Raw genomic sequence first — 20,572 nt, 5'->3', positions numbered from 1 at the left:
CTTTCACCACCTGTGCCTTTTAACTATTGCTACCTTTAACATCTCATAGCAACTGTGAAATTTTCCCGTTGCTCATACAAAACACCACAGCTTCTAATGTATTGAAACAGGCAACATGCTCCTATACTGTCTACTCTTTGCAACCTAAATGTATCAAGTCTGTAACATTTTTAAGCCTTTCTTCTTCATTTCATCTTTAATCCAAAGGTCGATAACTTCTGCAGCTATATATGCAGCATTAGAAGCATCTGTAAGAAAGCTATCACAAGAGACCTTTAATTTAGGTCATTTCCTTCATATTTATAAAATAGGTCTGATGGACCTACTGGGAAAAAAAAAATCACCAAATTTTGAACAGTGTGCAGCTTCTGTGCCAGGAGATACGGTACATACATCAGCTGAAAAAAAACAAGACTAAAGAACAAGGACATGCATAAAAACTCCAGAGTTTCCAATGGAAATGATAACTAGTTTTAAACTACTAAATTGAGGGACTCATCAAAACTTCTTTTAGTACTAGAAGGTCTCCACTGCTTCTAGCGTATGATCACAGGACATGGATGCAGTGTAACAGATTCATGGTCTGCAGGAGTTTAGGGTAGGCAAGAAGTTACAAAGTTACAGAATACCACAAATGAGGGTAGAGCAGTTCAAATTTCAGGCGCTTGATCCTCAGATGATACAATCAGGAGAACACGTACTGCAGTGCATCAAGGACGTCATTAGGTAACATCTTGAACTGAAGATATTTCTCACAAGAGCCATGAATAAGGCTTCTGGGAGGATATAGAATAGAAACTGTTCAAGAAGACAGGGAACAGAGAAGTATTTTGGGATATATTCAAATTGTTCCAAAATGTTTAGGAGCAAAAAAACAGTTTTTAGCAGATATACTAGGATGATGTGAACACAGAACAAAGTTTCTGAATTATAATATTTTATTTTTACTGCAACATTTTTATAAGCTCCCTTGTTTCCTAAAATAAACTTCAAAAAATGGAACTGGGACATTGATGGCATACATCAATTGCTATGCACTTTCCTTCCTTCATCTACCCAAATTCTCTGCACAATGGTTTCCAGCTGGTCCTTTGAGTAGTCCCGAAGGCAGAAGAGAAACAACCATTTGATTTCATAACCAGAACTTCAGTAGCTCTGTTTCCAGACATAGGAAGAAATAAGACAATTTCACCAGTAAGAAAATTGGTTTCACAGGTATAGAACACAAAAATTTAGACTACTACGGGTGTGTTAGTTGTTTAACACCTGCTTATTTATCTATACACATACCTCTCTTTACAATCTAAGCACCTGCCATGTAATTTCATGTAAGGATTAGGGGCACGACAGTGACAATCTGCTTACTCTAACTGAATTTGAGCTGGTTTGTAAGAATGAGTAAATGGAAAAATTGGAAAAATGAGTCATGTTTTTCTCTTGAAAGATTCGCTTCATCAAATCTATGAAGCCTATGAAGTATTTGCTCTCCTCAAGTAGGAAAGCCACAGAACAACTGCCCATACAGTTTCTACTCATACTACTGCTACTCTAGGAGGCCTAGATTCTCTAGCTAACAGATAAAAAACAACCTATCCTCAGAGCTCACACAGACCCCCATTTCACTGAGCTGTATACTGCATACCACACAAGCCAAAAGCCTTTTAAGTAGTGCCATGGTAATGGTGTGTTCTAAGGGATTTAGTATTTCAACTTCATGACTGGTCGGACTCATTCTAGCATCTCAGTGGCACTTTGGTGAACTATAAATACCCAAACCCAAAGCTGAAATCCACAATCCCTTCTGGATGTCCACAGGTGTCTTTCTGGCTAACTAAAGATGCTTTGATGGCTGTAGGCAGAGCTCATACCATCTCAACAGGTGTCAGAAAATATCTCCTGCTGAGCTCATCTAGGAACCATAGAATAAGCAGACTATCAGTATCAGGCATGAGAAAAGGCTGTTCAGACAAATACATGATAGAACAGGGAGTCCAAGAGGAAAAAGGCTTTAATCAAGTGTCTATATGCATGCAAGCCCGCAGTAACAGGGCCCCAGATGGATTCCCACCAGCTGAGAGCTCGCGAACCCTTTATTGTAGGATGCAACTCCACCAAATTTCCTGTGAACTGAAACATTATGGGACTGCTGAGGCTACAAACCCTGGCAGTAGTATGAAGGCCATATCTCACATAGACTCAGAGCATAATACTCAACCTAAAACACAGCAGTCACAACAACCTCCAGTCAAAACCATCAGGGAGACAGAGCTTACTTTTACATAGTATCCAAAGGGTTAGCAAATTGCTTCATAAATTAATAAATTAGCAGCCCTGGTCCCGTTTAACGCTCAGCCTCAAAGCCATGTCTCACAGCTATCAAAGCCACAGCCCGGACAGCATGCTGCACAGAACGCTCAGTACTCATTCCTAGGGCTATTTCTATTTTCAGTGATTTAAAAAGACATTAGGTACAACTGAGATTTTCAGACCAAGGGATGAAATCCATGAATTCATTCTCCAAAGTATGAAGTTGCAAAGAGACACTTTAGTGAGACTCTTAGTTACATAAAATTGTCTACAGCTATTTTGAGACTCCAGCTGTGTCCCCCAAACACAGATTTCCATGCCGCCAAGCCTAACACAATTACTGAATCAAATATAGTGTCTCTGCTGATTGCTTCTTTCACATGTACATGACCATCTGCTTATCACACCCCTTTTTTGTTTTAATTTTTTATATTTCTTTTTTACCTTGACACATATTTAGACCGCACACTTCTTGAAAAACAATGCATTTCTATGTTTGCACCTACGCAATATGGCCCTAAATACAATTTGGGGTTTTAGGCATCTCAACAGAACAAATTATTAGGATATATAGGATTAACAGCTTTAAAGGACTGGAAATATAAATGTCAGTAGCTTAAACAACAGAGTGATGTAAGCTTGGGAAAAACACACGTAGGGAATAAGCTCGGCTGAGGAGGAAATGAGTGTTTGTATGCTGCAAGCTATATTTGTTTTTCCTTTGTGCAAACTGGCTAATGGTTGTGAGAGTTTTGCCCTTTACTCAACTCTTTTTTTAATCATCAAAAATAAAACAAACATTTTGTATGGTAAATCATGGCTGGGGAAACGCTCTGTGACCGAATGGTGCAAGTGATGAGGAACTAGTAAGAGAGCACACATTTCCCTTAAAGCCTTATAAATATTTAAAATCAATTGAAAAGGTGTAACAGGAAAAAAAAAAACCACAGAGATCACCTCTAAGTCACACCCCATAATCAGTATGGGCTCCATACCACAGGGCTCTAGACCACAGGGGCCTCACAGAAAGCTCCACCCTCTCAGAGATATTTAAAGAAAAAGCCCTGCAACTACCACAGAGATTACTCAGTGAGCAAATAGAAAAAGAATGGCTTTTAAGTAAGAAACATTGGCAGGGTGGAAAAAAGAATGATCCAACCACATGTTAAAAGCTTCCCGTGCCACTCAAAGGACAGCAGCAGCAGGGCAGGGACTGTGCAGGCCCACTGCTCCTGGACGAGGAGTGGGATGCCAAAGGGTGCATCCCAGGGCCAAGCACTGCTGCTGCCTGCACCTGAAGTTCTGCAGCATTGCAGCCTTTATTGAACATGCACCAGGATCACATGCTGGAAAGTGAGGAAGCGTTAAGATAAGCTTGGAGCTGAGTGCTCAGCACCATCAAGTGAGCAGAATGGTTTCACCTGCCAGGTTGGGTGCATCTCTTCTGTAAGTGTGTGGAAGAGCACGGAAAGTTGTCACTATGAAGCATAAGGGCAACATCTGTGAAGCAAATAAAACAAGGGACATGACACACTGACCAGCAGCATCAGAAAGCCACTACAGGAAGCAAAAGACCTGTCTGACCTTGCTGATTTGGGAACAAGGACATTCTGGGGAGGAGGTAGCAGGACCTAACATAGTTATGCATAATATCACACTTTGTGGAAGATCTGCTTAGGCAATAGCCAACAGTTACAACTCAAAACAAAACACCTTTGTAAAACTGATAGCATCTACTTTTCAGTACTTTCCCCTTTGGCCAGAACACCTGCAAACAAGTGCAGGTGTGCTCACACTGTGCTGGCAGCACTCAGACTTCCCTACCTTGAGGTCTGCCTGCCACTACATCTCAGTTTGATGCAAAACAGCTGCCTGAACAAAACAAAAACATGAAGGGGTAAGGTGTAGGTAAAAATATCATCAGGACCTGACGAAAACACAGCAGGAAGATGGAAGGCATAGGTAGTGAGTGGCAGTAAAGAAGAAAAGAAGTGGATGTTGCATTTATACCAAATCAGACTCTCCCCATTCCAGCTAAGGTATTTACTGTATGGTAAGGTATTTTACTGGCATGGAACAACTGGCACGTGTTGCCATTGTCAACCATACCAGTAAACTTTGCTGGTATTAAGACCACATACACAGAGATAACCAGCAGGTATGTTTTCTGATTTCAGCAGCAGCATCAGGCTAAGTCTGACCTTCTGTATGCTCTTTGAGTAGAACTAGGAATGTATGCAGGTATTTTCACTGCTCTTGAGCATCCTGCCCACCAGTTTTGTTTTTCATCACACTGTAGCTGGACATCATGTTGGCAAGATGGTTTTCCTCAGCACTTGGAAACAATTACAAGACATAATTACTCCCACACAGTGGATGCACCTCTCAGCTAGAAGATTGGACTCTCCCTTGGATGCTGTTATTAATAGTCCAAGCATATAATAGGCAGTTTGCACTATTTTGCATACATAGTAATGCTAATGTGATCTGAGAATGAGGACAGTAAGTGCAAATTTTTGTCAATTATTATTATTGCAAACTTCCTGGATAAGCACTTAAAACGTACATATACTGCCATCCTGCAGACAGATGTTAAAGTCATGATAACATTACACCCACTGGTTACATGGTGAGTTGGCCACAGCCTGGTGATTAGCTGCTGCTGTGGTCAATATTCATCAGACAAGTGCTTATTATGCCAGTTTCTGAATACTAAGTTGCATTGCTCTAATTTCTTGGAAAGTGTAGGGCTGAGCTGATCGGAAACTTCATGTGTGACTTGGTTTTCACCCTTGCTATCGCTGCTTCTACAGCACTGTCCTTTAAGGACCCTGTTATCTTCTCATGGATGCTGAAAAACAACATTCTGCGCCATCAGATCTTCTCAGCAGAAGACTTAAATCTACGTCAGGTTACAAAGTATCGATATTTCAGGTGTATAAATTCCCAGATAACAAACAACACATGATTTTGAGGCATGAAAACCTCCAGGTTTTGATGCCTACCACGGTTAAAGTCATTTTTCTCCCATGAAAAAAGAAAACCTACAAGTTTAAACCACTTTCGTGACTCCATTGGGAATAAGAATATATAGTAACCTTAAGTCCCTACATACAAACAGAAACAACCCTAAACCTCATGCCCTAGATAGCATAATGAGTACAAGTTCTTCCATTACTGAAGCAAACAGTTGTTGGCTGTGTGCAGCATTAGCATGTAACATCTCCCAAAGGTTTGCCACTTCAGCCACAGAAACAAAAAGAATCAGGCCACTGCACTGAACAGCAGAAAACAATTGAGTTCAACTTAGTTTGGCCAGAGAGAAGAAAGAGAAGAGTCAGGGAAAAATGCATGATCGAATTGTGGAGGTTAGATAGGATTCATGTAAATGTATGGAAATGTAGGAGGTTTGAGACAAGTTAAAGAGTGATAGCGCGAATAAATCTGAATGAATCAATGGGGGATCTGTCAGAGAGATGTTTGAAAAGGTCCACTAAGCACAGATACAAGAAAAAAGTTTGGCTGGCAACAAGTGACAGATACAGCAGGTATACGCCATGTCCATTAATGGGACTGAGATTATAATAGTTCTGAATTGTTGGCTTTTTAAATTATTATTATTGAAGAAATACAATTGAATAATCCTGACATTTCCTTGCCAAAAGCTGGGGTTTGACAAAAATAAGCCATAGAGAGTTTTCTATTTTTATATTATAAGAAAAAAAATGAAGAAGTATTAACAAAACTGTGAAAACTTCCATGGGAGAAAAAAAAAAAAAAAAAAAGTATTTTTGATATTTCTAAAAATTCCTTTCAAAACAAAAACATACACTCATATGTGTTGCACAATTCCTTCCCTTTCAATTCTAACAGAATAATCTTTGTAAAATATGTAAATATTCTTCTCAAGAGCTACAGATAAGATAAGAAAGATAATTTGCATTCAAGAAATGATGATACTCACTGATGAAAAACAAGGAATTGGTTTGAAAGGTGCAAGCAGAATGCCAATAGACATACATAACCAAGGCTGACCGCCCTAAATTACTACTATGGCTAAAGAAATGTTACGAGTCTTCAGTGGGTCCCTTCTGACAAGTTATCATCAGTTAGCTGGACTAGAGATGCACATAAACAGTTCAGTGGGTAAATGAGGCCTCATAAGAGGACGAAAAGATCCGGTAGACCTGAGCAGCTCCACAGATTTGTTTGTCAAGTAATGAAAAGAGCACATTTGAGAGGGAGGAGTAACATAGGACAGGCAGATATAACCTTGGCAATAACGTTGTGCTGGCAGAGGGATAGTACAAGGATCTTTCTGGCAGACACTGACATTCCTTGCCCTGAAACTCAGTGTCTGCCACTCTCAAAACAGGAGGATAGAACAAGCTGCACTCACAGAAGCACTTGCAACTTTCCCTTCCTTGCAGAGCAGTTCAGACAGTAGGAACTGTGTGACTGGGATGGAACAGACATGTATTCCCACTGGGGCTGGACTGCAGGCTGGTCTGAGTGTGAAAGTGACACGTCTATGTTACAGCTAAGGAAAGCATGAATAAGAAGCCTGAAATCAATTCAGATACAGAAAAGTTAACAGGCAAATCCAACTCATGAGGTGGGACCATTTTCTGTAATGAAGCACATTATGATGCCTCCCCAGGTTGGTTCGTTTATTTTAGATGCTACGGAACAGTTGATTTGCTCCCTGAAGAACTTCGAATACAAATCACCAGACTAAGAATCAGTCAGAGGAAAGGAAAGTAGAGATTTCAGTTCAGCTATTGGTGTTACTGCAGAGACCTCACTGCAGACATCATATTGTTGCCTTCATAATAACTACACTAAGACAAGAGATGCCAATGAATCCAGATGCTCACTGAAAGACATTAGACATGCTACATGGTCTTACTTTTCACATTTTTTGTTGTCACCTGTATACTAATGGGTCAGTTCTAACTAACTTACACTGTAACTTTCAGGTACAGGTGCAGGAATGATCTGGAGAACCCCTAGGACAAGGGGATTCTGGGCCCAGAACAATTCTTTCTCTCTTTGGAAACAGCCTGCCCTCAGAATAGAGAGTTAGGTCAGGATAAAAACAGATTTGAAGAGTCCTCTGTACTTTATGGAAAGCAAAACACTTTCCCCAGATGCTATTAACCCGCACACAGATTTGCTAAAGTAGCTATGTCCCTACTCTTTCTTCCTTAATAACCTTCTTCTGTTATCTTTCTCTTCCTCTATGACAGGAGGGTGTTTTTTCTACAGTATGTTTACTAGTTCCCTAAATTTCTAATTATAGTTCTCTGCTCTACCATCTGTGCCACAATCTCTCCATGCTTTTTTTTAATGTTATCAGTTACCAATTGTTCTGCTGCCTCCTCCCCTCAGTAACAAATTACACTTCCCTCCTCCACACCTGATCCTTTTTCAGCCTTTGACACACACTGAGGACAGCCTCTGAAATCTGCTGAGATGAGAATGCCTCCTCAGCACAGAAGGCAAAACACACCACCCAAATTGGGAGAAGCTTGTCAAATGCCACAGATGTCTGAGGTTATTCTCACCCTATCCCAGCAGGGTCTAGTCTGAAAACCACCTCTACCTGGAAAGGAGAGCAGAAAGAGGCATCCTAGGCCACTGGGGGATGCAACATTCAGTTTCAATAGCCAAGATAACACATCCAAGTGAAAGCACATCACTTAGTAATTTAGAGTGGGAAAGGAGAGAGGAGAGTGAGAAGCTGAAGAAACAGCAAAAGCTTATAAAAAAAATCAGAATGCAAGGAAGAAAAAATAAGCAATCAAAAAATTGACTTAAGAAGAATGACTCAGATCAAAAGTCACCGAGTCACGATATTTGTGACTTACTAGAAAAGTAGAATAATACAGCGCTTGCTCTCCTCACCTTTCTGCCTGAAGAGATTATACGTGTGTGTGTATATATATATATATTTATAAAGACAGAATCAAAATATAACATCCCATAAACAGAAGTTGAGATTGACCTTTTTTCTGTTTCCATGTAAACTTCTAGGAATATCAAGACAGGTTGTCAAACAATTTTTATCTCTCTGAAATGCTTGCCCTTCCCTTTTTATGACATTATCATTTGCCTATTTCTTTTTCATAGCACAGGTACAGTTTAAATAGGCAGTAGAAGCTGTGTTACTACATAATCTAAAATCAGATATGCTGTGTTTCTCAAATCCGATAAAGCAAAGCATACTTCTCTTAAAGCATACTGCAGCTTGTAATGCAAGCTTACATTTGTGGAGTCAGACATCATACATCCTTGTCATCCACAGCAAGGTCTCACACAAAGAAAAGCCCCTTTCCACCCTCAGAGGGGGTGCCACCAGCAAAACATTTAACATCCTTCCATTTTTCAGCACGTATCTGACACAATTGGCATTCTGCTCTCCCCTAATTAAACTCAGTTACAGCCTCCTTAATAGACAGAGCAGCACTTTTCCCAACTGATTTAGAACTGTTGTATTCCTATATCACTGTATTTCAAAGCAAGAAAGTCACTTTTTTAACATCAAGTCTTCCTGGTCTCTGTGAACATTGATTTAAGGTGTTGCCAAGAAAATACAACTAGAGTATCTTTTGTATGGTCAATTCAAGGTCAGCAGGAGTGGCTAGTGAACAATCTGAGCCTCTTTCATTGAAGAAAAAGGGGAAAAAAATATTTTTACATTAACAGAAGCAAGTACTGGCACTAAATATGCAAACCATGAGGCAATAGCACTCTTCCACACTACGAGAATCTGAACAACTTCAACAACATAAAAGAACATAATGACTTACTCTAGATGCCTTTCTAAACTTGGTCAGAGATAACACAATTATCCATTGCTTGAGCTCTCTAACCCTTTTTGGTTGTTGTTGACGATCTGCATATCACGTGCTTGATTTAAACTGCTCCAGACAGGAGCCTCTTCATATTATTATTTGTTAGTGGAACTATGAATACAGTATGGAAGTCTTTAGAACAAGCTACATAAAACAAAATAAGTAGGATTAAAGCATGTCTTTTCATGGTATGAAACCAATTTGTTCCTCAGAATCCTTTCCCAAGTTTGGCTTTAAATACTATTATAATATACATGGTCTGTTCTGAAAACAATGCCTCCTATTTCATAATGCTGTCCCATGACATAAGAAGCAGATGGTGGTGGTATGGCAGAAAAGGCTGAACCTTCCTGCCAATATTCCATTACATTTTGTTGCTGTGTGGCAGCAGAGGAGCAAACTGGTGTCTGACACGGAAGTGCATATGACACAAAGGTGTGTCATTGAATTCTTCCACGTGGAAATAATTTCACTCACTGACATTCATCAGTTCTTGCTGAACATTCATGGAGACCAAACAGTGGATGGAAACACAGTGAGGCAGTGGGTGGTGCATTTCAGCAATAGTGACAGCGATATGAAAGACAAGTCATGTTCCAGGCAGCCACGCAGCTGTCACACCACAAAATGAAGAACATCTCAGATCACCCACATGAATTGTTGGATTACAACCAGGGAACTGTGTACGAAGATCAGTATCAGCTTCAATGTGTTGGAAACAACGGTGGCAACATTGAAATATCGCGAAGTTTGTGTCACATGGGTCCAATGAATGCTCACACAGGAACATAAAGAACATTGTGCGCAAGTTTTACCTGACCTCTTGAACCAATACAAGGCTGAAGATGACATTTTCCTGGATCACATAATCACCAGTGATGAGATGTGGTGTCACTGCTATGAGCATGAAAAGTCAACTCTGACTGTGACACTGCAACACTGACTAAGCCAAAGGCTTGAACTTACAGAGTAAGGCCAAAGAAGATTACATCCTTTCTCTTTCAATTCAGTAACACTGGGCCCCATATCAGTTTGAAGACTATGGAGCACATTGTCAGTCTCGGCTGGACTGTCCTACCACACAATTCAGATTTGGCATTTTCTGAATTCCATCCCTTCAGGCTGATAAAAGAAGGTTTGTGGCAACATATTCTTGGCAACAGCGCCTACACAGCAGCTATGAAACAGTGGATCACCTCCACTGGTGCAGATTTTTACAAGCACAGCACGCAGGCTGCTGTTCACCATTAATGAAAATGTATAGCTAATGGTGATGATTGTGTTCATAGTATGGTTTGAGTCGGAATGGAACTCAAGGATCATCAGGGCTCCAATCCCCTAGCCCTAACAGCTTCCCAGGAGATCTCATCCAACAGTGCCTTAAACAGCCTGAAGTTCAGGGTCCTGACTTCACACTTTGCCAGGCCTACGTAAGTCAAGATCACAAACTCAACCAGAGCATGGTCGCTGCAGCCCACGCTGCCTCTGATCTTAATGTCTTTAATTATCTCCTCCACACTAGCGAGTGCGAGGTCCAGCAATGCTTTCCCTCTGGTCAGTCTGTCAGATACCTTAACCCGAAAGTTATCGTCGGTGAATAATCCTGGATTATTTGCAGCTCGCAGAAATATTAAAAACAGTGTTTTATAACTCAGAATTTGCTCTATCAAAGTGTTATTGTGCTCTTTGCATCTTCTAGTGGAAAAAAAATAATAAGCTATTACTTTCAGAGCAAACTATGTATATAAGGAAGGAGAGGACAAGAAGGAAAAAAGACCAACATTGCTCAGACAGTAAAACTGTAAAAAATATATTCCTACTTCAGGGATGTCAACTAATTTTTAAGATAATACTGCATAAAATATTTCCACGCATTATATCTCCTTCATGCCAGTGAACAAATCTACTTGTAACTAATCAGCTGAAAAGCATAAGTGCAGTAGCTGTGGAGATCATTCAAACAGTTGTAATTAAAAGTTACAAACAGTGAAGTGCTTTTTATAAAAGTAACAATGGTATTTCCATTTATAATTGCTTTCTGTGAAGATCACAAACGTCTTCACAACAGAATGAAGGACATCAATTGGCACTTCCCAATAGTTAAAACCTATACAAGCAAATTCCTTTTAAAAATCACAGTGTTATAAATATAGGCACTCAGTAGGAAACTTGTCAGAACAGATTAAGCAGAAGCAGCCTGATGTGCAGTGCCCCCCCTCCCCCCAGCTCGAAGCAGGATCTGCCCTCAGAACCTGACTATGGGCAGACTTGGACTGATTTCACCAAACCCAGCCACTTTAAAGCCAGACACCCAGGCCTGCACAGGCGCTTCAGTGGATTCACCTGCCAACTGACAGCAATTGAAGTCATCACGATTTACCAGAGCTGAAATAATATTTGCATACTCATAGCCTGTGGTAAGCATGAAGGATAGCAGCAGCTTAGCCTCTATAGAAAGAGGCTTAACATAAGTTGTCTTTCCCATGGACAAACCACACAGTCACTGTGACTTACCTAATGCACGGCAGCCATTGAGACTTGAAGGCCAAGATTCACAAGGGTTGGTCAGTTTTAAGCAGTTTTTGCTCTTTTGTTTTAGAAGCAAGTTTGAGCTAAAACTAAACATGTGATTCAAACCAAAACAAGTGTCAACTTACAGCTTAGCTCAATTGAATTAACTTCGAATCATTCCTAATCTAAAGGAGAGATAACTCATGGGTATCCAACATTTTGGCTTGCCTGGGCTGCACTGAGTAAAGAGGAATTCTCTTGGAGCACATATGTAGATCATTCCAGAAGTAATGCCTCCTGTTTATTTCCATGGAAACTACAACACATACTGTGAGCAAAGGAACACTGCTTGATAGAGCAAATCCTCAGCTACAGAACACCATTTTTCAACAGTCACCACCCCTAGCTATACATTCTCATCAGTGAGGAACAAGAGCCTGCATGCCACACTTGTGAAAACCTGCACCAGTGGAGGTGACACACTGCTGTTATCACCACTCCTGAAACGCACCACCCACCATCTTACTGCACTCACATGCATTGTTTGGTTTCCGTCAACCTTCAGTACGTATCAATGAATGAGTGCCATTTATTCCACATAGAGGAACTCAGCGATACACCTTTGCACCATGCACGCTTCCATGTCAGAGGCCGTTCTATCAGAGTGCCCCTCTGCTGCCATCACACGGCCACAGCATGTAATGGAATGTTGGTGGGAAGGTTCAGCCTCTACTGCCCTACCACCAGCATCCACCTGTGTTCCTCAGAGATTTGTAATGAAAATTTTCCAGTGCTTCGTTCTTGAAAAAATTGGTCACAAATATATTACTGCCAAAAAGCTACGACATGAATAAAGCATCATGTGAAGCAAGGGGTATTTCTCTCTGCCAGTGCAGGGTTTATGACAGTCCAACAAAGAGATGTGATCAGATTTTTGAATGTCTAATTCCAACTCTACACATTACTTTCGAAAATCTGCAGGTCACATATTTATGCTGACTGAAAACTGAGTCACAAATATTTAAAAAGATAATTTCTTGACAATCTTGAAGTCTGTTTTTGAATTCCGTCATCAAAACAGAAAGCAAGGCTGCATGTTTTTCACTGTTCGCAGGACTGCATTCAGCCACTGCATCACAATTCGTGAGCTTACTTGCCATTACTTGAGCTGGCACCACACTGCACTCTGTGCCCAGACTTAGCTCACAAGGGGTTCATAGCACACCACTGTCTGGTTGCTGCTGAGCTGTAGTTCCAAAGCTGCTTCCATGATAACACAGGGTACAGGGCAAGCCAGACATGCCTGAGCTAATTCATCTTTCAGAAGCATCCAAGCAAACAAAGAGTTATTTGTTTTATCTATTAGCCAGAAGAGGCTACACGAGCTGGCTCAAACAAGCCCTCAAACAAGCCTCATACCACATCAAACTTGCCCAAATCCCTTCATATTGCAGAAGAGCTGCACACAGGCAGGGTCAGTATTCATGGCCACATCAGCCAGTTCTTGCAGGCTACTTGGCGAAAAACACTGCATCAGGATTCCTGCTGTGACATTATTGTGGAGGACAATGGCACACAGCAAGAAATCAGCAGAGGTGTAAGAAGGGAGAATGCATTTAAGGAAGAGGGAGAAGCACCATCAGATAGAGGCAGCAGAGCAGCTCAGCGCAGGCTGCCCTGACAGGCACTGAGCTGCAGCAATCTGCCTAACCCTTACAGCAACTTCTGCTCTAAGACAGATGAGGCACAAAGAGTAAAGGCACAGGCAGGAGCAGGTAAGAGCCAGCTGCTGAATGACAGGCTCTAAGAGGCTCCAGAAACACGGTACTGGACGTGAGGCACTGTGCACAGTGCTTGCAGCAAAGGAAGTCAGATTTAGAGGGGAAAAAAAGGAGAATAATAAGCTAGCAACATGGAGCGCATTATAGTTTCTGCCAGCACGATCACTGGTGGGAAGTACAGGCCATGCCTGGTACAAATAAATCAATAATATTTTCCTTTGCTGAATATTTCCTTTGCTCTAGAAAATATCCTGACCTTGTGTCATCAGTCCGTCTTATGGGAAGCAAGCTGCTGTTCGTAGGCAATGGCAAAAGCATGCAAAATTGTAGGTCGTGAAGAGATAGTTTTAATTACAACAATAATTAACAAGCTGTCCTGACTTGATTAACTAGAATTAAGGTAGCCCAAACATGTAAAATCAAGAATAACTTCCTCCCCCAGGATTTGGGGTTGTTCATATTTGTGCCTTCATTTAGGTTTAGAACATAAAAGTTCTCGAGTGTCCAAACTAACAAGATGTTTCTTCCCATAGTAAAAGAGTGACATATGACCACATAGCTGGTGGCTCTCAGCATCTCATCAGATCAGGCAATAACACACATCCGCAGAAAGCTTGCATTATACTGAGATGTAGCAAGATTCTCGCAGTTTGGTAGCTCTAGTCAAACCCTGAGGAATTACCCCTGTAGTAAAATACAGGCACACAACACTGCACATAATTAAACACCAAGCCCAGCAACATCTCTCTCTGTATATAACCAGGAGATGAATAGAATTGCAGTGCTCAGTAGCTCTCACCACATTGTGAGAACTCGGCACTGTGGTTCCCACCTTTCATTCATGAAGGATATCAAAACGCAAATCTCCAGAGAACAATGACAAGGACGACCTGGGGCAGGAAGCAGTGTCAGTACGCACCACATTTCAACACATGAAGATTCTTCAGAGTATGGGACCCAAAGGTGGCAGTGAAGGACTTGTACTACCTGTACTGCAGCCACAACTGCAATGCTCCTGCCTGCTCCAGCGCACAGACCAGAGGGCACTGAGCTCTGCTAGTAAGAGACAGGACTGAGTGACACAAAAGCAGGAGATCCATCACACAGGCAAGGCTAAGCTGTGGAGCTGCTCACTAAAGAATGCCGTAGATGCCAACTGCCAATAGAAAAACATCACTAGTTTATCTTAAGAGTCTCCAAATCATAAAACTGCTGCAGACTGGAAAAACATTCTGAAAGAACAGCATTATCTGCTTAAGAGCTCTTTAATTCTTCCCCAGATTATTCTCCAACTACAAGCAACTATCAATGCAAGGTAGAAAACTACAAGGAGCTTGAACTGCACTGCATCCATTTTTGCATAGGTGTGTTTCTATTTAACTAATAAAATCGTTCTAAACACGAGCATAATTTTCAATACAATTACCCATGCATTAATTTCATAATACTTCACTCATTTTCCTTCTCCCTTGCCTTCCTTTTCTCTCTTTTCAGATTAAAGAAAATCCAGATGGGGTGCAGGTGCTGCAAAATGATACAAAGGTACAATAAAAGACATTTAAACTGGATAAAAGAAAAGCATTAAAACACATCTGTGCTCCTCCACACTTACTGCTAAAATTAGTTGGAGATTGGAGCTTTCCCAGAGTTTGGGTATCTTTAAAGTCATGCCAGAGCATGCCTTCTCTCAAATGCCCTTTTGGTTTATTGTAATCAAATTTCTATATTTCTATAATTTTCTATAATTCATTTCTATAATTCATGAGCCACAGAAGTATTGTGTGGGACAGAAATCTCATCTTAACCAAAAAGATTTTCCTTACATAGGTAGCATAAGCTACCCTCAATTCAGCAGAATGAAGAGCACAGACTTTGTCAGAACCTCCCTCTCCCCTAAAAAATGAAAATCAGCTACAGATCCTTGCTTTCACAGAATCACAGAATTGTAGGGGTTGGAAGGGACCTCCAGAGATCATCGAGTCCCACAGTTCCTTATTTATTTTTAATTAAATTAGCTGCAAGAACAATTTCTACGTTAAAAGCCATCCTGAAGAAGGACACTTTTTTTAGAAAGACAACACTTCAGTCCCACTTAATGGCTACTCTTTTCCCTGGCCACATCTCCAGAACAGGTGAGGAAGTGGGAAAAAGCACTGGTCCTACAAGAGAAAGAGGGGAGATTCTCTGATATCTTTCTGGGCTTCTGGTGAACCTCACTACAGGGGTCAGTTCTGTGCTACTCCCAGGAGACCACAGCATAATTCAACATTTCCATTCAGTTTAGGTCATTCTCAGGTCCTCAGGTAAACCCCAGTGACACCAGTTCCTTAAGAATTCAAGCTTAAAAATGAAGCATAATCATTTTTAAGTACTACTGTTAATAGCCTAACATTTCTTCTACAAACTTTTCTCATTCCAGCTACATTTTTGATTCAGAAGAATTACAATCACCTGAATGCACTCATGAAGGAAACAGCTACAAACAAGATGAGCAAAGAAGCAATAAATTCAAATTCAAACACAATCGTGAAATTAAAGAACAGAAAAAAGAACTCCAGAAGGATGAGCTAAATAGAACAGGAATTAAAAATCAGGTAAACAGCACAGGGGAGACCCTCTGGAACCACAGAGGCGATGCTTTTCAAGATGACAGCCTTGCAAAGTGTGTTGCAAAGCTTGATGTTGCAGTCAACGGCAGCAACTCCCATTCTGGTGTGCACCCCATTCTCAGCCCCAGCACAAACTCAGTGAAGAAAGCCAGTGAACAGGGCACCTCCAGCCAGCCAGCAGAGCCTTCTTCAGTCAACACTGGAGACTTCCAGTCCAAATTGAATGAGCGTGGCCAAGAGCTTGACCTAGGAGCAGGCAGACACAGGAAGGCAGACTGCAGTCAGACAAACAGTATTCGAGGTGTGAAGCCCCAGTCTACAGAAGATAGCAACTTTCTCAGAGGAAGTGCAGTACTGGAGATCGAAAATGATGATGCCATAAGACTGCCGGATACAGATTATTGCCAAAATGGCAATCAAATCAGGAACTACATTGAAAAAGATAGCATTTCAGTTAACTATGCACACCCAGACCACATGAGTGAGCATTCAGCAACGCATGGCCATGACCTTCACGTAGCCTCACCTTTGCATATGAAGAAAAGCAGTATCAAGCCTTTTAACAGTGACTCAGCAGGCTTGAGTGAGGACATTCCCAATGGCGTTGCTGCCACAGCTGTGCCCACAGCAGCACAGGCACCCACACACCACAGCCACAAAGACACCAATGGACAAATGGAGGAGGAAGACGCAGAAGTAGCAGCAGCTCTGGCTGCACTGGAAGCTGCAACTGCAGGCGAAGACCTCGGAGAGGATGATGAATACTAGATGAAGATCTCTTTCTGATACACTGGGTGAGATTCAGATATTTTTTTTCCTGGATTTACATGAATGCATGTGCTGTTCATATATATTAAAAGAGTTGGGACTAAATCTCTATGCCTTCAAATGTTTTATACAGCCTTCTAACTTTACTGCCTGAGGCACACACACTCTTCTGTACAGGACAAATCAGGAGGGCAAAGCATCATTCCTTACACACAGCATATTCTGCTGTATATCCACCTCATCTGGTCTCACACAAACATTTCCCTCTGTTCTGACTCTCAGGAGGATCTGTACACACTGCATTTTCCAGGTTCAGAAAAAATCCATTATTTAAAACTGAACTACAGAAGACATGGAGTTAGAAATCACAGATTTTCATGTTAGCACAAACAATTAAAACTGACCCAAAGCTCTATAATGCAGAGTGAAAGGAAGAAGGCAGCTAGCTCACACTTCAGTTCAGGCACAGGTGGATTTAGGATGATAACTCCACTTTTTCTGATACACCTTGGCTAGATTTGATCTGATACCCCAGTGACTCGCTTTCATAGAATCATAACATTGCTCAGGTTGGAAAAGACCTTCAAGATCATCAGGTCACAACCACAACCTAACCACACTACCTTAACTCTAACAACTCACCGCTAAATCACATCCCTGAGGACCACATCCAAACAGCTTTTTAACACACCAAGGGATGGTGGTTCAACCACCTCCCTGGGGAGCCTATTCCAGTGCTTAACAACCCTTTCTGTAAAGAAGTTTTTCCTGATATCCAAACTAATTTGAGGCCATTTCCCCTCATCCTGCCACCCATCACCAGTGAGAAGAGACCAACCCCGCTCTCATTGTAGGCACCTTTCAGATATCAGAAGAGAGCAATAACATCTCCCCTCAGCCTCCTCTTCCCCAGACTAAATAGCTCCATTTCCTTCAGCAGCTCCTCATATGGCACATTCTCCAAGTCCTTCACAAGCCTTTTTGCTCTTCTTTGGACCTGCTCCAGCACCTCAGTGTCCTTTCTGTATTGAGGTGCCCAAAATTGAACACAGTACTCAAGGTGGGGCCTCACTAGTGCCAAGTACAGGAGCTCACCACAACGTTTCCGATGCAAGCCAGGATGCCATTGGCCTTCTTGGCCATCTGGGCACACTGCTGGCTCATATTCAGCCAACTGTCCATCAGTACACCAAGCTCCCTTTCCATCAAGCAGCTTTCTAGTCACTCCTCCCCAAGCCTGCAGGGTTACCTGAGGTTGTTGTGACAAAAATGCAGAACCCAACACTTGGCCCCATTGAAACTCATACAGTTAACCTGGGCCCCTTGATCCAGTCTATCCAGGACCCTCTGTAGTGCCTTTCTACCCTCTGGCAGATCAACACTCCCTCCCAACTTGGTGTCATCTGCAAACTCACTGAGGGTGCATTCAATCCCTTCATCAAGATCATCAATGAAGATGTCAAATAGGAGTGGCTCCAATACTGAGCCCTGGGGGACACCACTCATGACTGGCTGCCAACTGAAGCTAACTCCATTGCCACAACTCTGGGCTCGGCCATCCAGCCGGTGTTTCACCCAGCAGACAGTACGCCCATCCAAACCATGGGCACCCAGCTTCTCAATGAGGATGCTGTGGGGGACAGTGTCAAAGGCTTTACTGAAGCCCAGGCAGACCACATATACAGCTTTACCTTCATCCATTTCATGGGTCACCTTGTCTTAGAACAAAGTCAGGTTTGTCAAACAGGATCTACCATTTGTAAACCCATGCTGACTGGGCCTGATTCCCTGGTTGACCTTTAATTGGTCCATGATGGCTCCTGAGATTATCCATTCTATAACCTTTCCTGGCACTGAGGTGAGACTGATAGGTCTAATTCGTCGATTTAGATTATTAAAACAGCAGAAGCCAAGCCAAAGTCAAGAGTGAGAAAGTCAGGTGGTTTAATGAGCATGAGAACCATGCCCACAGTAACAGAAGTGCTGAAGAGGGATCAAAATTAATTCCTTCTAGATAGATTAAAACCACCTTGAAACCACAGCCTGAGATCTCTGAACTCTGATAAATTTTCCAAGCCTACATCACTTGCCTTAATAAGACAGCTTGCAAAGAGGTTGTGTCTTCAAGCTCCCCAGCAAGATGTGTTGTTTATACATAACCACTAAGAGCCAGTAAGGTCCCATCTCTGACTTGACTGGAGTCCCTAATCTTACAGGAGGAAAAATTAAGCTTACAAGCTGAATTAAAGCCTCAGAATATCAGACCTGCATTCCTGGTATGCTTACTATTCCTCTGATCTTCAGAGTGCTGAGTTACTTTTGTTGGATTCCTTGTGGAAAGCTAAGGAGTTAGAGACCAACTCGGTGCTGTTGTTTCATCAAAAGGTGGATATTAACAGTTGCAATAGGAAACACTTGAAATTTTGTACTGACGTTGTGATTTCTGAGCCTGTTAAGCACCCAATAAATTTTTTAAACTTATGAAAAATTATCTGGTGGTTTTTGTAAATAAAAGGTAAATCCTTCATTAGATACACATTAAACATCAACTATGTATTTGCCAACAGTATATGCTGAATGCTAAAACCGTTAATGCACATGTGAGGATCAGAATAAGAGGTGAGTCTTAAGCAATGTATAAATACATAAAGAATTTGTTTAAATGCAGATTCCCTCCTTTTATCCAAACACTGCAAGATAAAAACAAGTTTTCCATTTCTCTAAGCTTGGGACTTCCAACACAAATCGAAGTCAATTCTTACCTTTCTCCCAGAGAAGTAAAACAAAGCACATTACTCACAAAGGACTTTCAAACCAAAGCAGCTCCCAAACATGCTGAATCAGGTATCTCTGCTGAGGCAATGCTTTTGACCACTGGCATTAGGCTTGCAATTTCTGCAAGGACCAGATGGGCCATGCATGTTTGTTCTGGGTCACATCCCCAGTGCCTTAAAGCAGACAATGCATTGCAAAACAATTACATTCACTGCAGGGAAAACACCTGGTCAGTGCCCCTCGACTTAAAAAGTAAGTCAGATACCTGCATACCTCAAATTTGCAGGGTGCAAAAACTTTTCTGAAACAAGTACGAGGCATCATCACCATCCAGATTTCCCTTACCTCCTATCTAAAACCATGAAGGCTGGATAGGGCTTTGGGCAGCCTGATCTAGTGAGTCAGTTCAAAGTGAGTGGTCTTTAAAGTCCCTCCCCACCCACACCATTCTATGATTCTACACATGTATGCGTGCTGAGCATCAGTCACATCATATATGGGTGTAATGTCAGACATACACCATGTCCAAACCAACGTTTTGTACGTTCATTTATAAAGTAGAACCTAAGTGTTTCTGTTTTCTCTTGAAGCAAAAAGAATGAGAGCTAGTTGGCCAACACTCATTAATGTTTCTATATCTGATGAATTTCTACACACGTAAGTGTGAAGACATTTGTGTAGAAATGAAAAACAAACAATATGGAAAATTATTACAAAAGCTGGAAATTATATGCAAAAATTCATCTCAGAAGCTCATATTTTACTGGATATTCTCTAATGATAGGCAGACAGCTTAAAGGGAAAATGTAGTTTTTCTGTGTGTAAGCAAAGAGATGCTGAATATGAGTAAGCTTAGAATGTTCTCTTTTAGCAGTGGGTCAGCACTGGGTAACTACAAACAAAAATTCAGATCATGGCATAGATCCCAAATATGGACAACAGGGAAGGAAGATGTCCCAGTCCG

At 41.5% G+C, this 20,572-nt stretch overlaps 1 protein-coding gene across 1 annotated transcript in view; it reads left to right on the top strand.

Moving 5' to 3' along the window:
- Nucleotides 1–16,938, top strand: part of CUNH4orf19 (chromosome unknown C4orf19 homolog) — a 41,411-nt gene extending 24,473 nt beyond the window's left edge. Inside the window, exons 4-5 of the mRNA XM_042871544.1 lie at nt 14,951–14,998; nt 15,876–16,938. Coding sequence (XP_042727478.1) covers nt 14,951–14,998; nt 15,876–16,833 — 1,006 coding nt within the window. The 3' untranslated portion in view covers nt 16,834–16,938. The remainder of the gene's footprint in view (nt 1–14,950; nt 14,999–15,875) is intronic.
- Nucleotides 16,939–20,572: the final 3,634 nt, after the last annotated feature.

The sequence above is a fragment of the Lagopus leucura genome, unplaced genomic scaffold, assembly GCF_019238085.1.
Source record: "Lagopus leucura isolate 7727_CA_CO unplaced genomic scaffold, USGS_WTPT01 Super-Scaffold_100004, whole genome shotgun sequence".
Taxonomy (NCBI): Eukaryota; Metazoa; Chordata; class Aves; order Galliformes; family Phasianidae; genus Lagopus; species Lagopus leucura.
This window is presented reverse-complemented; position numbering and strand designations above follow the sequence as displayed.